Source organism: Moschus berezovskii, chromosome 3 (assembly GCF_049115385.1).
Source record: "Moschus berezovskii isolate FMDL1 chromosome 3, NW_MosBer_1.0, whole genome shotgun sequence".
NCBI classification, from domain to species: domain Eukaryota; kingdom Metazoa; phylum Chordata; class Mammalia; order Artiodactyla; family Moschidae; genus Moschus; species Moschus berezovskii.
Window position 1 is genome coordinate 112,569,584 of NC_142462.1, and position 15,786 is coordinate 112,585,369.

A 15,786-nucleotide genomic window follows, 5' to 3' on the forward strand; every position below is an offset into this window, starting at 1 on the left:
GTCCTCCTCAGATAAAAGCAGGCATCCTCCCACAAGCCCTCTGTTCTCTTGCAGATTCATCACATTGCTTCATCTTTCCTGAAGCTGTTATTATTTTCCGAAGGTGCCTGGTTTGCCAGCATTCAGATTACTGCCTGGCATATAGCTCAAATACTAGTTTAATGAATAAGAGCATATTAGAAATAGAAAGGAAATAGTCTGGAACACTGAAAAGTTCTCTGGACTGGCTTCTATGAACCAAGGGAACAAATACATGGGATTAAAATTTCTCCAGATTCAGGAACAAGATATATTGGTTTTCATCTCTCCACCACCTTTTTAAACAGTCAGAACAATAGAATACCACCGCAAAAAATTTTTTTTAATTTCATTTTTAATTTGACCACCCAACAGAAGTTTTTATTTTCATCTATTGCTTTCTAGCCTTGGTCCATATGCACACATTGTGGCACTTACCACACACATTAAATTTTTTAAAAATTAATTCCTGAAAAAAATATTCATTTCTCTTTTAATTACAGAAACATAAACTTGGGGTTTGGCCTTCTTCATTTAACAATATCAAATTTTGTTTTTACTGCACAGCTTTCAAAATCATAATTTTTAACAACTACCCAATACTCCACTGAAATGTAATACTTTAATGTGTTCAGTCACAATCCAACTGGTTCACAGGCTATTCCTATTCTTTAGTACAATAAGGAGGCTTTCATAAAGACCTTTATGTCTATAGCTTATTTTTGTTGTTGTTGTTGTGAATTATTTCCTTAGAGAGATTCCTGAGAATAAAAAAGTAAGCATATTTTAATATCTCTTGATATGTACTGCCAGGATGCTTTCCACAGTAGTTAGTATAATGCTCCCTCAAAGTTATGTGACTTGGGGTCTTCCCTGATGGTCCAGTGGTTAAGACTCTGCACTTCCAATGCATGGGGCACAAGTTCAATCCCTAACTGGGGAGCTAAGCTCCCACATCCCACATGGCGCAGTCAGAAAAAAAGAAAGAAAAGGAATGAAACGTTATGTGACTTAACACAGTAATTGGTACAGGGCCCAAATCTTGGGTACCACCTGCCCAAATCAAGCAGCTGAAAAAGTCTGCTTCATCTCTTTCAAAGCATCTATGAGGATAGTCCTGAAGAGGCACGTATCTGACCATATACAGGGCTGGCGGGGGTGTGTGGTGGGGGCAGGATTTAGGGGCAGGGGGACACAGAGGCAGCCAATGGGACAGTACATTCAGAGGGAGAACAGTTTCTGCCCTGGTTTCTTACTAAACCCAACAGGCAGACAGGCAGAAGGTAACCAAATCTTTCTATGGGGGCTCCAATAAACATGGCAGAACTCAAAGTCTTTAGAAAAGGCAATGGATAAAAGCATTGACCTAGATGACGAAGCCTAAAAGGAACAGCAGGGCTCTAAAATTCTGAAGGACCCACAGTCCCAAGGTCTCTCCTGCAGTCTGAAATCTTTCAGACCTGAAATCTGTCTGAGGGAAGCAGCCCACCTAGAATAAGAAATTTAGAATGGCAGAACCTGAAGTGCCCACAGAGACCATGTAATACAATCCCCCCCATTCTACAGGGTGCCAAGTGTTGTTCCCAGCTACCGTGTGTCACAGTCAAGGCTTAGAGCACAGCCCTTCTGACTGCCATCGGCTCCCACCCACTGGTCTTGCCGTGACAGAAAGAACCGGTCCTGAGTGCAGCATGCCTGCGGCTCTATTCCCACTCCCCCGTGGATGCCACAGGCCAGACTGAAAGGACAGGCACCACTGCCAAATGCAGACACTTACCTTGGAAACTCAGCTCGTAGTTTCGTGAACCCGCCTGAAACGGCACAATTCCCCTTGGACAGGATAGAAAAAGAGACTCCAGGTATGAAGAGTCAATGTTTGAAATTTGCTCATTGTCTTTCTATTAAAAATAAAAAGTAAAAACTTCAGGATAGGCTTTTAAGAAATTTCTATCATGATATCTTATGTAACTTTATTTCAGCCGTGGGATTTGAACAGGAATGCATCCTGCCACCCAAACCAGATTGTAAAGGATTCCTGGGTGGGGGCAAGTCAACACCCTTCTTTAGTCTCCATTGTATGGGGTCTATGCTACTGAAACTGATGATACCCTAGGTGGAGGCCTGAAAAATAAGAGCTATTGTTTTGCAATAGTCCTTTTACATATTCCATAAAATATGTCCCAAGTATATAGAGCAACTTTTACCCAATGTGTGTGTGTGTGTGTGAGAGAGAGAGAGACACGGGTTGCCTAACAGAGTCCAAAACGCTGTCATGAAGTAGACCATCACAGCTATCGTCTCATCACACAATAAGAAAGAACAATTTAAGGCTGGGATGAAGGCACATAATACTCCAACAGGTGCATTGTTATTTAGTTGCTAAGTCATGACTCTTTGCCACCCCATGGACTCTCCTCTGTCCATGGATTTCCCAGGCAAGAACACTGGAGTGGGTTGCCACTTCCTTCTCCATCCAATAGGTGTATCGCTGTCCAAATGAGAGTGATGGGGCAAGGAACACACCTAAAGTGTAGATGTAATCCCCAGCCATCTCCAGGACCTTCCTCTAGCACACTCAGAACTCCAGTTCTGAGTGATGAGTGAGTGAACACTAGAGACTTCAATTATGTATTCTCCAAGACTTGAATTTATACCTCAGTTTCAGTAACCAGGTCTTGTTACTTTTGCCTTGGGCCTACATGACAGCCTTGATTTTGGCTTTCTAGAGCTATGGCTCGCCCTCACCTTGGGCAATTCTTTCAGGTCATGCACTCCTGCCCCTCAAGGCGTGCTACTAAGCTTGACCGTGTGCTGCATGCTAAGTTGCTTCACTTGTGTCTGACTCGTTTTGACCCTATGGACTGTAGCCCGCCAGGCTCCTACTGGAGCAGGTTGCCATTTCCTTCTCCAGGGTATCTTCCCAACCCAGGGACCCACATCTCTGGCATCTCCTGCATTGGCAGATAGGTTCTCTACCACTGAACTACCTGGGAAGCCCCAGGGATCCTGTAATAGACTGTGTTTTTTTGATTGCTTTGGCAGCTTGGGAGCTCAGAACCAAATGTATGGACAAGCAACTTATGCTGGGATATCCTCATCCCTTTTTTGTCTTTGGCTTCATTTCCATCTCTTGCTTTTCTTTTCTCTTTCTCATCACTCCAACTTCATTGCCTACTTTTGCTACCTCCCTCCCTGTTTAATCATCTGAATCAAAAGGGAGAAGGGACACTAGACAGAACCTCTGCCTGTCTAAATTTCTCTCCCCTATTACTGTGTCCCTGTGGGGGTAAGTCTAAGCCTTCTAGTTCATCTGAATCCAGACTCTGACTAAATCCTAACAACCATAAGTACCAGTTTTCTGATTTCTCACTCTTGCTTACTTTTCTGGCTTAAACGGGTAGTCTCTGCCCATTTATGAACTAGCACATAGAAAGCTATCTCAAGGTTCTGCCACAGTCCCCGATAATGAGGAAAGAGGGATATTCGCCTGGCTCGTAGATCAAGGAGTTTCTTAAAAATAGTTATAATTTTTAATAATGCAATCGGAATACATGCTTGCTGAGTATAATATAAAAAAACACCACTTTCTCTACCACACCCATGCTCCATGGGTAATCACATAGGTGTCAGACACTGTACTACTAGATTCTTCTGAAACTGTCAAGTTTATACAGCAGTATCCACAAGAAGGAATGGTACTCACCTTCTCCCCATATGGAACCCATTTGTCAGTTCCACTCCTCCAGTACCAAATCCATTTTGTGGTAAAGAGAGAACTGGCCGGCTTTGTGACAGATGAAGGTGTGGAGATACGTCGGACGGGATTAAAATCACAAATCATTTTCTGGAAATTGATGCTATAATTGGCAACAGAAATGCTGAGAGGGAAAAGTTTAGCATTAATAAAATGCTTCACTGAAGCAAAATGCTTCTGTTTTCTCTACTCTGGTCTTCTTAGTGAGAGGGCAGAATTAAAAACTGAGGGTTGAAAGGGGTCTCTGAATTCCCTTTATACAGCTTACAGTCTTACATACAAAAGGAAAATCTGAAACACAGAGAGGGAGCGTAACCTGCCACACGTTTAATGGCATCACAAAATGTGCTCTTCCCTCAAAAAATATCCCCAAAAGAAAACGATTGATGGGCTCAATGTCAGAAACTCTGAAACTCACAGTAGGTCAGTTTTTCCAATTATTACACATTATTTAAATAGTTGGGCTTCCCTGGTGGCCAAGACGGTAAAGAATTGCTTTCAATGCAGGAGACTGGGATTCAATCTCTGGGTCAGGAGGATCCCCTGGCAGAGGGGATGGCTACCCACTCCAGTATCCTTGCCCGGAGAATTCCATTATCAAAGTGTAGTTCGAGACCTTTTCAGGGAGTCAGCAAGGTCAAAGTTACTTTCATAATAATATTAGGACATTACCCACCTTTTTCACTTTCATACCTTCACAGGTACACAGTGGAGTTTTTCAAGGCTACACAATGTTTGATTTTACATATAAACATAAATATGGTCATGGGTAGTATCACCCATATCAGCCCTAACAGAAACAGAAATATAAAGTAGCCTTTTAGAAACCTCCAGGATAGAGAAAATAGGAAATAGATTTGCAAAAATATAAAACAATGTCATTCTTCTAAGTGAATTTGGTTTGGTTTGGTTTTGGAAAAGTTATTTTTATAGTTATACTTACATACATTTATGTATGCATGTAACTATATATAATTATATAAAAATGTTATGTTAACACGAATGAGTTTATTATCATTATTTTTAATAAATCAATAAATAATTTTTCTCCATTGTGACTTTTAACATGGTAAATATCAATAGCTATAATACCACATAAACTGAAATCTCTGGGATCCTCAGTACATTTTAAGAGTATTAAGGGCTCCAGAAACCAAAAAGTTTGAGAGTTACGGCTCTACAAAATACCTCGTAGATCAGCGATGTTCAACCAGAAGTGATATTAGACCCAGGAAACAGTTCTTACCATACAAGTTGGTCTCCAGGAAACACTGACAATGTCAAAAGACATTTTGGTTTCTCACAACTGGCGTGTAGTGGTTAGACACCAGGGGTGATGCTAAAATGCTCCGCAAACCACATAATTATCTGGGCCCCAAAGTCAACAGCGCTAAGACTGAAAAACCCTGCTTCAGATTTACCTGGTGGGAGAAACACACCTAGAAACAAAACGGCGGACACCACCCCCTAGTGGCAAAATGCAGCAACACACTCTCCACCAGAAATTCACTAAATTTGAAGACGGTGACAAGTCCGTATTTTCCCTCCTAAAGTATTTCCTTATAAAGTAGGATGCAGCTTATAAATACGGTCATGGGTAGTATCACCCATATCAGCCCTAACAGAAACAGAAATATAAAGTAGCCTTTTAGAAACCTCCAGGATAGAGAAAATAGCAAATATAGAGGCAGGTATAAACTGCTAAAGCATGTAACAAAATTCTGCCTTAGAACTATATGAAATGACTCAAATCATTTTCTCAAACAATGCGATTAAGCCAAAGGCTCTTCTGAGCTCATAGGTTTGCAAACCAACCTATGCATTTTGTTGTTCAGACAAATATTAACTGAACAAATATTTGTGTCCCTGTTTATTTCACCTGAGTTAGCAAATATTCCCAGAGTCCCTTGTATTAGCCAGGCTCTGGGTGACTTCAAACCTGCCCCACTTATTCCTTTATCTTTATTAACACCGAAGTCATTTTCCATTTTAATCTCAAGAGTTAACCTGAATGGGATTCTGAAGGAAAACTGCTTTTTCTTCTTCCCATAAGCACAGCAATATCACTTTGATGATATTGTAGATTTCACAAGCCAGACCTGGCACCAACTTACCTGCAGTTTTTGGGGTCACAAAAGGCCTTCTCAATGTCCTCCATGAACGGAAGGTCCACCCAGCTGTTTGCAAGTAACATCTGCCAGCGGTAGGGCAGGTGGAAATGAACTTTGTTGCAGCTCTCTACAAAGATGGAAGAGAGGTCTGAGCAATTCGACCAAGTTCACTGCTGACCCTCCCCATCAAGGCCCGCCTTTCTCACCCTGCCAGTCCTGTAGGCACATTTTCCAGCTACACCTGTGCTCATGCCGGCCCCTACCTGCATCGTCTCAAGCCCCTACCTCCACATTCATTTACTACCCACGTAGACTCGTCAGAAAACAAAATTCTCCACTCCCCCAAAGGCCATGTTCAGTTCAGTTCAGTCACTCAGTCGTGTCCAAGTCTTTGCGACCCCATGGACTGCAGCACGCCAGGCTTCCCTGTCCATCATCAACTCCTGGAGCTTGCTCAAACTCAAGTCCACTGAGTTGGTGATGCCACCCAACCATCTCATCCTCTGTTGTCCCCTTCTCCTCTCACCTTCAAAAAAAAGAACCATATGACCCACATGGAAATCTGAGGTCATTAGAAATTTACAATTATCCTTTCTGCTGCTGCTGCGTTGCTTCAGTCGTGTCCGACTCTGTGCGACCCCATAGACGGCAGCCTACCAGGCTCCCCTGTCCCTGGGATTCTCCAGGCAAGAACACTGGAGTGGGTTGCCTTTTCCTTCTCCAGTTATCCTTTCTGCACCTCCCTCTATATGCATTTATTGAGACAAACTGCTCTCTATTGGAGGCAACTGCCTAGGACGCCCTGGCCTAGAATTCATCTCTTCCAGAATTCCCTCACTGATCTCGTGCTCTTCTGACCTGACTTGTGTTTTATGTTCCCTCAACCAGTGCTCTAGACACAGTCTGAGCTTTATTAGTTCTCTAATTTGTGGATGTTCTGTTTGTTCTGGGCCACACTGCACAGCTTGTAGGATCTTAGTTCTTTGACCAGGGATTGAACCCAAGCCCTTGGCAGTGAGAGTGCACAGACTGGACTAACCACTGGACTGCCAGGGAATTCCCAAATTTGTGGATATTTTAATGCCCAGCTTTAATGACAAACTCAGGCTTCCCTTGTGGCTCAGCTGGGAAAGAATCCACGTGCAATGCGGGAGACCTGGGTTCAATCCCTGGAGAAGGGAAAGGCTACTCACTCCAGTATTCTGGCCTAGAGAATTCCACAGACTATACAGTCCATGGTTGCAAAGAGTCAGACACGACTGAGCTAGTTTCACTTAATGACAAACTTACTGAAGAAAGGCCTGCATCATTGTTTAGCTTATGTTTCCTTGCTTCACTGGCAGAGAAGTAGGCACGCAAAGGATGCCCTTTCAATGAACGCTTGCTGAGTAATGAATTAATGTTAGAAACTCATAATATAGGAGAACAGAAAACAGTTCTGTTTTTCACAATTTGAATTGTTTAAATCATTTTGAAATGTCACTGCCAGGAATGTAGCTGATTCAAAAATATAACCATAACCTTCCTCACACCCATTAGAATGGCTGATATAAATAAACAAACAAAAACAAATTTACAAGTGTTGGCAAAGACATGGAGAAATCGGAACCCTTGTGCATTGCTGATAAAAATGTAAAGTGATACAGCTGCTGTAGAAAACTGTGTATCAGTTTCTTAAAAACTTAAACACAGATTTACCACATAATCCAGCAATTCCACTTCTGGGTATATACCCAAAAGAACTGAAAGCAAGAACTGATATTTGTGCACCTGTGTTCCTAGCAGCATTATACACAATAGCTAAAAGGTAGAAGCAACTCAAGTGCCCATCAGTGGACGAGTGGATGAACAAAATGGGACAGAATACAATCGAATAGTGTTCAACCTTCGTAAGGGAGGAAATGCTCACAAACGCTATGATATGGGTGAACCTTGAGGACACTGTACTAAGTGAATTAAGCCAGTGTCAGAAAAGACAAATATTGTGTGAGATCACTCATATGAGGGACATAGAAAAGTCATGTTAGTAGACAGAAAGCAAAGTGGCAGCTGTCAGGGGCTTCCCTGCCAGAAGGGGGAAATGAGGAGCTGCTGTTTAATAGGTACAGAGTTGTTGTTTTAAAGGAGATCAGTCCTGAATATCCAATGGAAGGACTGATGTTGAAGCTGAAACTCCAAAACTTTGGCTACCTGATGCGAAGAAGTGACTCATTTGAAAAGACCCTGATGCTGGGAAAGATTGAGGGCGGGAGGAGAAGGGGACAACAGAGCATGAGACGGTTGGATGGCATCACTGACGCAATGGACATGAGTTTAAGTAAGCTCCGGGAGTTGGTGATGGACAGGGAGGCCTGGCGGGCTGCAGTCCATGGGGTCGCAAAGAGTCGGACACGACTGAGCGACTGAACTGAACCGAACTGAACTGATGCTGGGAAAGATTGAAGGCGGGAGAAGGGGACGACAGAGGATGAGATGGTGGGATGGCATCACCGACGCAATGGACATGAGTTTAAGTAAGCTCCAGGAGTCGGTGATGGACAGGGAGGCCTGGCGTGCTGCAGTCCGTGGAGTTGCAGAGGGTCGGACATGACTGAGCGACTGAACTGAGGTACAGAGCTTCAGTTTCAAAAGATGAGAAGAGTTCTGGAGATTGGTTGCCCAGCAACAGTACTGAGCAGTTCACTTAAAAAGGTTAAGATGGTAAAATCCATGTTATGTGCTTTACCTTAGTTAAAAATAAATTTTGTTGAAGTTAAAGATTTTTGATTTAGAGAACACAGGGCAGAATCTCCTCCTCAGACACAAGGCGAATGACTCGAAGACCACTAAGTGATCAAACAAACGAATGAGACATGATGCGTAAGCCTGGGGCAGAGACACGAAAGGAACAGGGTGGTGCAAGAGTGACAGGGAAGTGCTATGTCCCAGGCAGTCCCGTGGGAAACCGCTCTCCAGGAGGCTTGGTGAGAGGGAACAGTGAACAGGCGCCAGGGAGGCCTGGCTGCCGCAGTCTCTGGGGCCACAAAGAGTCGGACACGTCTTAGTGATTAAACAATAACTGCTACTTCTGTTTGGTTTCAGTGTGTAAAAAGAGGGGTCCCTGGTTAAGTGTAAGCATTCAACGAAAACTGAACTGTAAAAGGAGAAAGTATAATATCACGCAGTGGTGAGGTGGTTTGGGGTAAAAACCTGAGTTCTGTTTGTGCATCTGTAAAATGAATTAACAACAGAACCTAAAGTTGACTTAAAGGTTAAAGATGCATGTAAGATTCTCAGCACTGCACTCGACACATAATAAACACTCAATAAATGCTAGCCATACTAATTAATGCTTCTGCTTCTAGAAGGTCCTTAAGGCAGTTACTCACTAAGTTGACAACTCTTGTACAGATGGTCAAGACAAATTTCGTTTGAGCTGTGTTCATTCATCGTGGAAGATATGGTACTGGTAACGTCAGGTACAGAATCTATAAAACAGAAGAAGATCCATGTAAGCGAATTGTAACATTTAAACCAAAACAACAAGATACTTGGTCTAACAGTAGGAAAGAGTATCTGAAATGGGGGCCAGGTTCAAGAAAATTCTTAAGATTCATGAACTGCTCATGAGAGCCCAGACATGAAAACAAACAAGAAAGTCAGCGTTACTTAGTGTCATGCTGCTTTCTTAAACCATGGCTGAACTATTCCTGTTCCCAATAAATGGAGCAACTTACTCTATACAGTTCTAGGGCTGGTCCTTCTGTCTACCTATGTCCTCATCAATACCACTCCTTAACCAAAACCCTTTGCCCTTTAGTACTGCTAAGGAACATCCAAAGAGAAACCACCAGCCATGGCCACTCTATGCAAACACGAGACATGGGGCCCCTCTCTGTCCCTCAGTGACCACACAGAGCCCAGCCTGGGGCCTGCCTTGACATCTCACTGGCGTGGGTAACAGGGATTTGAGCTGAGTTCTGACCATGGGTCCCCTAGGCTGCAGCTCTGTTGCTTAAGGAAGGTGTAAAAGAAGGGACCTTGATAAAAATGATGTTTATGAATCCTTGTACCAAGGTGAGATGTGCTAAATTATAAATCAGTAAAAAAAATATATGGAACATAAAAAATTGCTTATGCAGTATCATCTTAGCTAGAAAACAAACTAGGTATACAAAAACATTAAAGAAAATAAATGAAAAGTTCGTTGTACATTTCTTTGTGTAACTGCAGTGTCTTTACTTATGTTAATATCAATTAATAATAATATTCTAACATCCTTGTATAAAATATTATGTTTATAGAAAAGAAGGGACCTTGGGGAGAGCAAGTGTTGCCTTGTGCGGGGGCAGAGGGGTCCCCACATGTGGGCAGGACCTGCTTGTTAACCGCCGCATTCCAGAGCATAACACATCTTTCTTCCCTCTGACTGCCACCATGAAGCCAAACCCAGTGGCACCAGTTTTACCTACATCGATAGTTTTATCCATCACTTTATCCATCCGTCTAGTGGCACTGTGGACAGACTGACTAGCCCCGAAGGACTCTTCTGCGTGTTTACCGTTAACAAAGGCCGCGGCTCCATCCCCAGTCATCTTGCCAGCGGTGGGCAGATGAGTCCGAGGTGTTCCGGTGTCTGGATTCCTAGGTAACGATTTTTCTCTCTGTCTACTGCTTGGGGTTTGGTAATTCGCCAGTCTCGGGAAAGTGGTATCGACGGCCATGCTGTCAGCCTTATAATCAAAAAGTGGGAAATGCTGGCCCTCTTGATTCCCACTCCTGCGCTCTGCGTTCACGTGGTCCGAGGAAAGGACAGCGCTGCTCTTCCTGGTGGCGACGGTTTCAGGTGTTTGCGGTGAAACAGGAGAGAAGGCTGGACTAGAGGAAATCCAACTCTTTTTACCGGCGTCCTGATCATTCTTCCAGGGTGCAGGGCCCTTCCATTTGAAGGCTGGTTTCAAATCAAAAGTGAAGGGAGCATGGCTATGATTCCCATAGAAAAGATCCTTTGCACTGCCGTTCTCTGCAAGCCTCTGGCTTCCTTCCCCTTGACCGGTTCCTCCAAGACTGGCAGCCGCAGATGGGACGGAGGCAGGCAGGGGGCTCTCCTGGCTTCCCAGATGAGAGAATTTGTGGGCAAGATCCTCGACAGGCCCATCCCTCGGGACAGAGCCGCGGTGGCCAGCAGGCTCTGGGCTGGGTGGGCAGGACCTCTGGGCAGGAGCTGAAGCTGCTGGAAGAAATTCCTCGCTGCCCCGGTCTCTGCTCCTACTCCGGCCTCTGCATGCCGGGTCTCTACGATGGGGAGGAGGAGCTGGGAAAGAAAAACCAAACAACAAAAGTTAGGTTTAATGTCACTAACTCTGTACGCGCCTCCCATTCGGCCTCAGAGGGGCCGGCTGAAGTGAGAGTGGGGTAAAGCAGAAACAGTATCAGCAGGAGAGAAGACAAGGAGGGACTTCGTCAGCGGGAAAAGATTTCGTGGGTAAGTATATTTGGAGGTCTAAAACTCTTTTCAGGAATTCCCCATGACCACTCTTAGGGATCTCACTCTTTCCACCTCGGAGCCCTAAACTTTCACACTGGAGAAGCGGTGAATTAACCTGGCACTGTCATTCGGCAATCCTGCAGAGTCAAACGCTGCCACTGCTTGCAACAGCCAAGACCCGTGCTGTGCTGTGCTTGGTCGCTCAGTCGCGTCTCACTCTTTGAAACCCCATGGACTATAGCCCACCAGGCTGCTCTCCATGGGGATTCTCCAGGAAAGGATACTGGAGTGGGTTGCCATTTCCTCCTCCAGGGGATCTTCCTAACCCAGAAATCGGACCAGTGTCTCCTACATTGCAGGCAGATTTTTTAACCCGCTGAGCGCTACCAGGGAAGCCCAGCCAAGACATGGAGGCAACCTAAATGTCCATTGACAGAAGAATGGATAAAGAAGATGTCGTACATATATACAATGGAACACTACTCAGCCAATAATAACGAAATAAGGCCATTTGCAGCAACGCTGATGGACCTAGAGTGTCATACTACTCCATACTAGACTGAAGTAAGTCAAACAGATGAGAAATATCCTATGACATGCCTTATATGGGTAATCTTAAAAGAAATGATACAAATGAACTTATTCACAAAACAGAAAAAGACTCATAGACTTAGAAAAGGAACTTATGATTACCAGCAGGGGAAGGATGGCGGGAAGGGATGGTTACGGAATTTGGGATCAACATATACACACTGCTATATTTAAAATGGGTAACCAACAAGGACCTACTGTACAGCACAGGGAACTGTGCTCAGTGTTCATGGCAGCCTGGATGGGAGGGGAGTTTGGGGGAGAATGGATACATGTATATATAAGGCTGAGTCCCTCTGCTGTGCCCCTGAAACTATCACAACATTGTTAATTGACTTTCTCCAAGATCAAATAAAAAGTTTAAAAAAATTAATTTGTGTGAAAATCTTGACAAGGTGGTTATGACAATGGAAGGATTCCCCCCTTCCTGCCACCCCAGCAGAAAACACCACCTTTGGCCTAGAATAAAGGTTGAGCCAACCCTGGCTCTTCTTGGCTTCTCTCATGAGACTTAGATGCAGCTCCTAAATGCCCACTGTCTTAGGTGGGGCTGTCCACAGTCCTCAGGTTCAAGTCCACATTCACCACTGGGGTGAGTGGAGAGACAGACTAGTGCTCATCAGAGACGAGTGCCCCCAAATCACTAAGAGTTCACCCATATCGTGACACAGGCGTGTCTAAGCTAAGAAGTCACAGTACTTAAAAACAACAACAAAAAAAGAAAATAAGGAAAGGTCTGATTTCACTGAAGCGTGGAACTATCCAGAGTTGTTCATCTGGCCCCCAAATGCCCAAGCTTAAGTCAGCGATATCCAAAATTTAAAAAAAAAAAAAAAATGACCTCTTTCTAGAAACATGTTAAGTCACAGCCCCGGGAAGCAGAGAGAAGGGAGGGAGTGAGCGTGTGTGTTCGTGTGTGCAAAAAGTGTGGTGTGCTTGTATGTGATGTTTATGTGTGGGGTTCATTTATGTTTATATGAAGGGTGTGCATGTGTGCGTGATATGCATACATGGTGGACATGTGAGGGGTGTATGTGTGTGTACATGAAGTTTGCACATATGGTGACACATGTCCCTTAGTGAGAGGTGCATATATGTTGGCAACGTGCCCAAGTGTGAAGTGTGTCTGTGTGATGTGGAGGCACAGAATAGCATGAAATCAAATTGCAAAGTCACACATATACTATGATCATAATTATGTAGAAATTGTGTATGTCTATCGACAAGGTCTGAAAGGGAAAACAGTTTTACACGATGAGGTAGGGTAAGGATAAGTAGAGATTCCCTCTCCTTGTGATTTCTGTTTATTTCCATTTATCCTGTTAAGAAGGCCACCAAGCTTACCTCTCCACGCTGACGGCTTCTTCCGGCGGTGCCTGCTATTGCAGATGTCCTGGATGTTCTGTACCACACTTGAGCTCAGCCCGTGTTCCCTCATGACGGCCAGCACCTTTCTGTCCATCAGGTTATGGGACCGGAAGCAGTTGGCATAACCACAGTTCCCTCGGGTAAAATGTTCACAGACATGGAGTCTTTCACATGGGGGCTGCTGGTTGCAAATCTGTCTTCCACCCTCGCCCTTATAATTCTTGCATATCTACAGAAGAAAGAAACAACAGCCAGAAAGAAACCATGTTTCTCTATATGCCACACGTTAAGGAAAGTTCGTGTAAATATAATGATCTCTATGGGAATAGAATCTAAAAAAGAGTGGATCTATGTATCAGTTCAGTTCAGTTGCTCAGTTGTGTCCGACTCTTTGCAACCCCATGGACTGCAGCACGCCAGGCGTCCCTGTCCATCACCAAATCCCAGAGTTTACTCAAACTCATGTCCATTGAGTCAGTGATGCCATCCAACCATCTCATCTTTTGTAGTCCCCTTCTCCTCCCGCCTTCAATCTTTCCCAGCATCAGGGTCTTTTCAAATGAGTCAGTTCTTCACATCAGGGGGCCAAAGTATTGGAGTTTCAGCTTCAAATCAGTCCTTCCAATGAATATTCAGGCCTGATTTCCTTTAGGATGGACGGGTTGGATCTCTGTATAACTGATTCACTCTGCTGTACACCTGAAACTAGCACAACATTGTAAATCAACTCTACTCCAATAAATATTGATTAAATAAATAAAAAATAAAAATGCATTTTTTTTACTTCCTGGTAAGAAAAAAATGCACATTTTCTTATTTCCTGAAAGAAAAAGAAAAAACAGAAGCAGAGATATAAACTTCCCTGATGACTCAGCAGGTAAAGAATCTGCCTGTAATGCAGGAGCTGGAGGAGATGCAGGTTCAATCCCCGTGTCAGGAAGATCCCTTGGAGAAGGAAATGGCAACCCTCTCTAGTATTCTTGTCTGGGAAATCCCATGGACAGAGGAGCCTGGTGGGCTACAGTCCATGGGGTCACAAAGAATCAGACATGACTGAGCACATGAGCACAAGCAGAGATATATCTAAGGAAAAAAATGTATGTGTATAACTCTATAATCTCTGTTGAGTTATAGTCAACCAGTGACTTATTTGGGGTAGAAGAGACCTACAAACTAACTGAAAGAAACTTGACTTTTATTAACCTCTTTTGGAAGAATCAATATAAGACAGCCAGCTATAGACAGAATGAAACAGGACCCAAAGGGAGCCCTACATATAAAGAAATCCCAAAGAGGAAGGTCCACCTTTGGATATCAACACATCTTCAATTAAAAGACCATCTTCAGTTAGAACACTGCAGGGGGCATGGGTTATCCTGCGTGCCACGTGGTGCAGTCAAAAAGAAAAAAAAAAGGATGTGAGGTCTTATCTTCAGCTGCTGGGAGCTAGGCAGAATGTGGCAGTTTCTCAAAAGACCAACTGATAGGTGATCATTTTTATATGTAAATAGGTAGCTCTACATATCTAGTTCTACAGAGATGTAATTCTTACTGGAAAGGAAAGCAGGAGAAGTATCATCAGTGAGGCCAGACCCTGTAATACAGAACTAGAGGATGTTGGTTGAAGTCTGCATCTAGAAGCAGCTACACGTGACTTCACATCTGAGTTACTTACTTACTCCCAGCCTCTTGCCCTTGCTGTAAAAGACAAAAATATTTGCTTCCCTCACCTAACCATGTTGTGGAGCAGGTTAAATAATAAAATACGTAATGTCTTATGCACAATACAAAATGTGATGAAAATGTTTGAATCATTACACAAAGAGGCTTAAACATGAAAGCGTTTGTAAGTTGTTTCAACAGACTCTGAGCAAACCAGATTAACATGGGCCACTATGATGTATCCAGGTGGGAAAGACATGGATTCAACCATGACTGAGCCATACAAACAACTTCTAAACCTGATGCAAATGCATATCTTTGTGATAGAGTCTATGAGCCAGAATTGAGACTCTTGGTCAGTTTTCAAAGTGTGGTCCCTGGACCAACAGCATCAGCTCCAACAGAAAATTAACTAGAAATACAAATCCTTGGGCCCTTCCCCGTATCTACAGTCAAAATGGCCAGAGGAGGAGCCCAGCAATCTGGGTTTGACAAACACTCCTGGTGATTCTGACCCACACTAAAGCTTGAGACCCAGAATTCTCGAGGCTCAAGTAAAACAGGATTATTAGCAACTTCACAAATGATACTTTGGCTAACATTTCTAGTACTATTCTGATGTTTAAGAAAGACTGCTCCTGCCAGAACAAATGAGACCCATTTCTCCCTTTTAATAAATGCACTTCAATTATCCATGTTTATATACCAGGAAGTTCAGGTTTATGCTTTTATGTTCTCACAGGTTAAGCAAAGTAGAAAAGTGTGAACATGTTTGGTATTTGAGGGCAAGCGTGTGCCTTGTCCACCATTGGCTT

The 15,786-nt window shown here is 43.6% G+C and overlaps 1 protein-coding gene across 1 annotated transcript in view; it reads right to left on the reverse strand.

The window, feature by feature from the left end:
* The window catches only part of ZC3HAV1 (zinc finger CCCH-type containing, antiviral 1), a 51,847-nt gene that overhangs the window by 10,525 nt on the left and 25,536 nt on the right, over nt 1-15,786 (reverse strand). Inside the window, exons 4-9 of the mRNA XM_055421338.2 lie at nt 13,286-13,538; nt 10,424-11,176; nt 9,252-9,350; nt 5,887-6,010; nt 3,722-3,896; nt 1,796-1,916 (exon numbers count right to left, since the gene is read on the reverse strand). Coding sequence (XP_055277313.2) covers nt 1,796-1,916; nt 3,722-3,896; nt 5,887-6,010; nt 9,252-9,350; nt 10,424-11,176; nt 13,286-13,538 — 1,525 coding nt within the window. The remainder of the gene's footprint in view (nt 1-1,795; nt 1,917-3,721; nt 3,897-5,886; nt 6,011-9,251; nt 9,351-10,423; nt 11,177-13,285; nt 13,539-15,786) is intronic.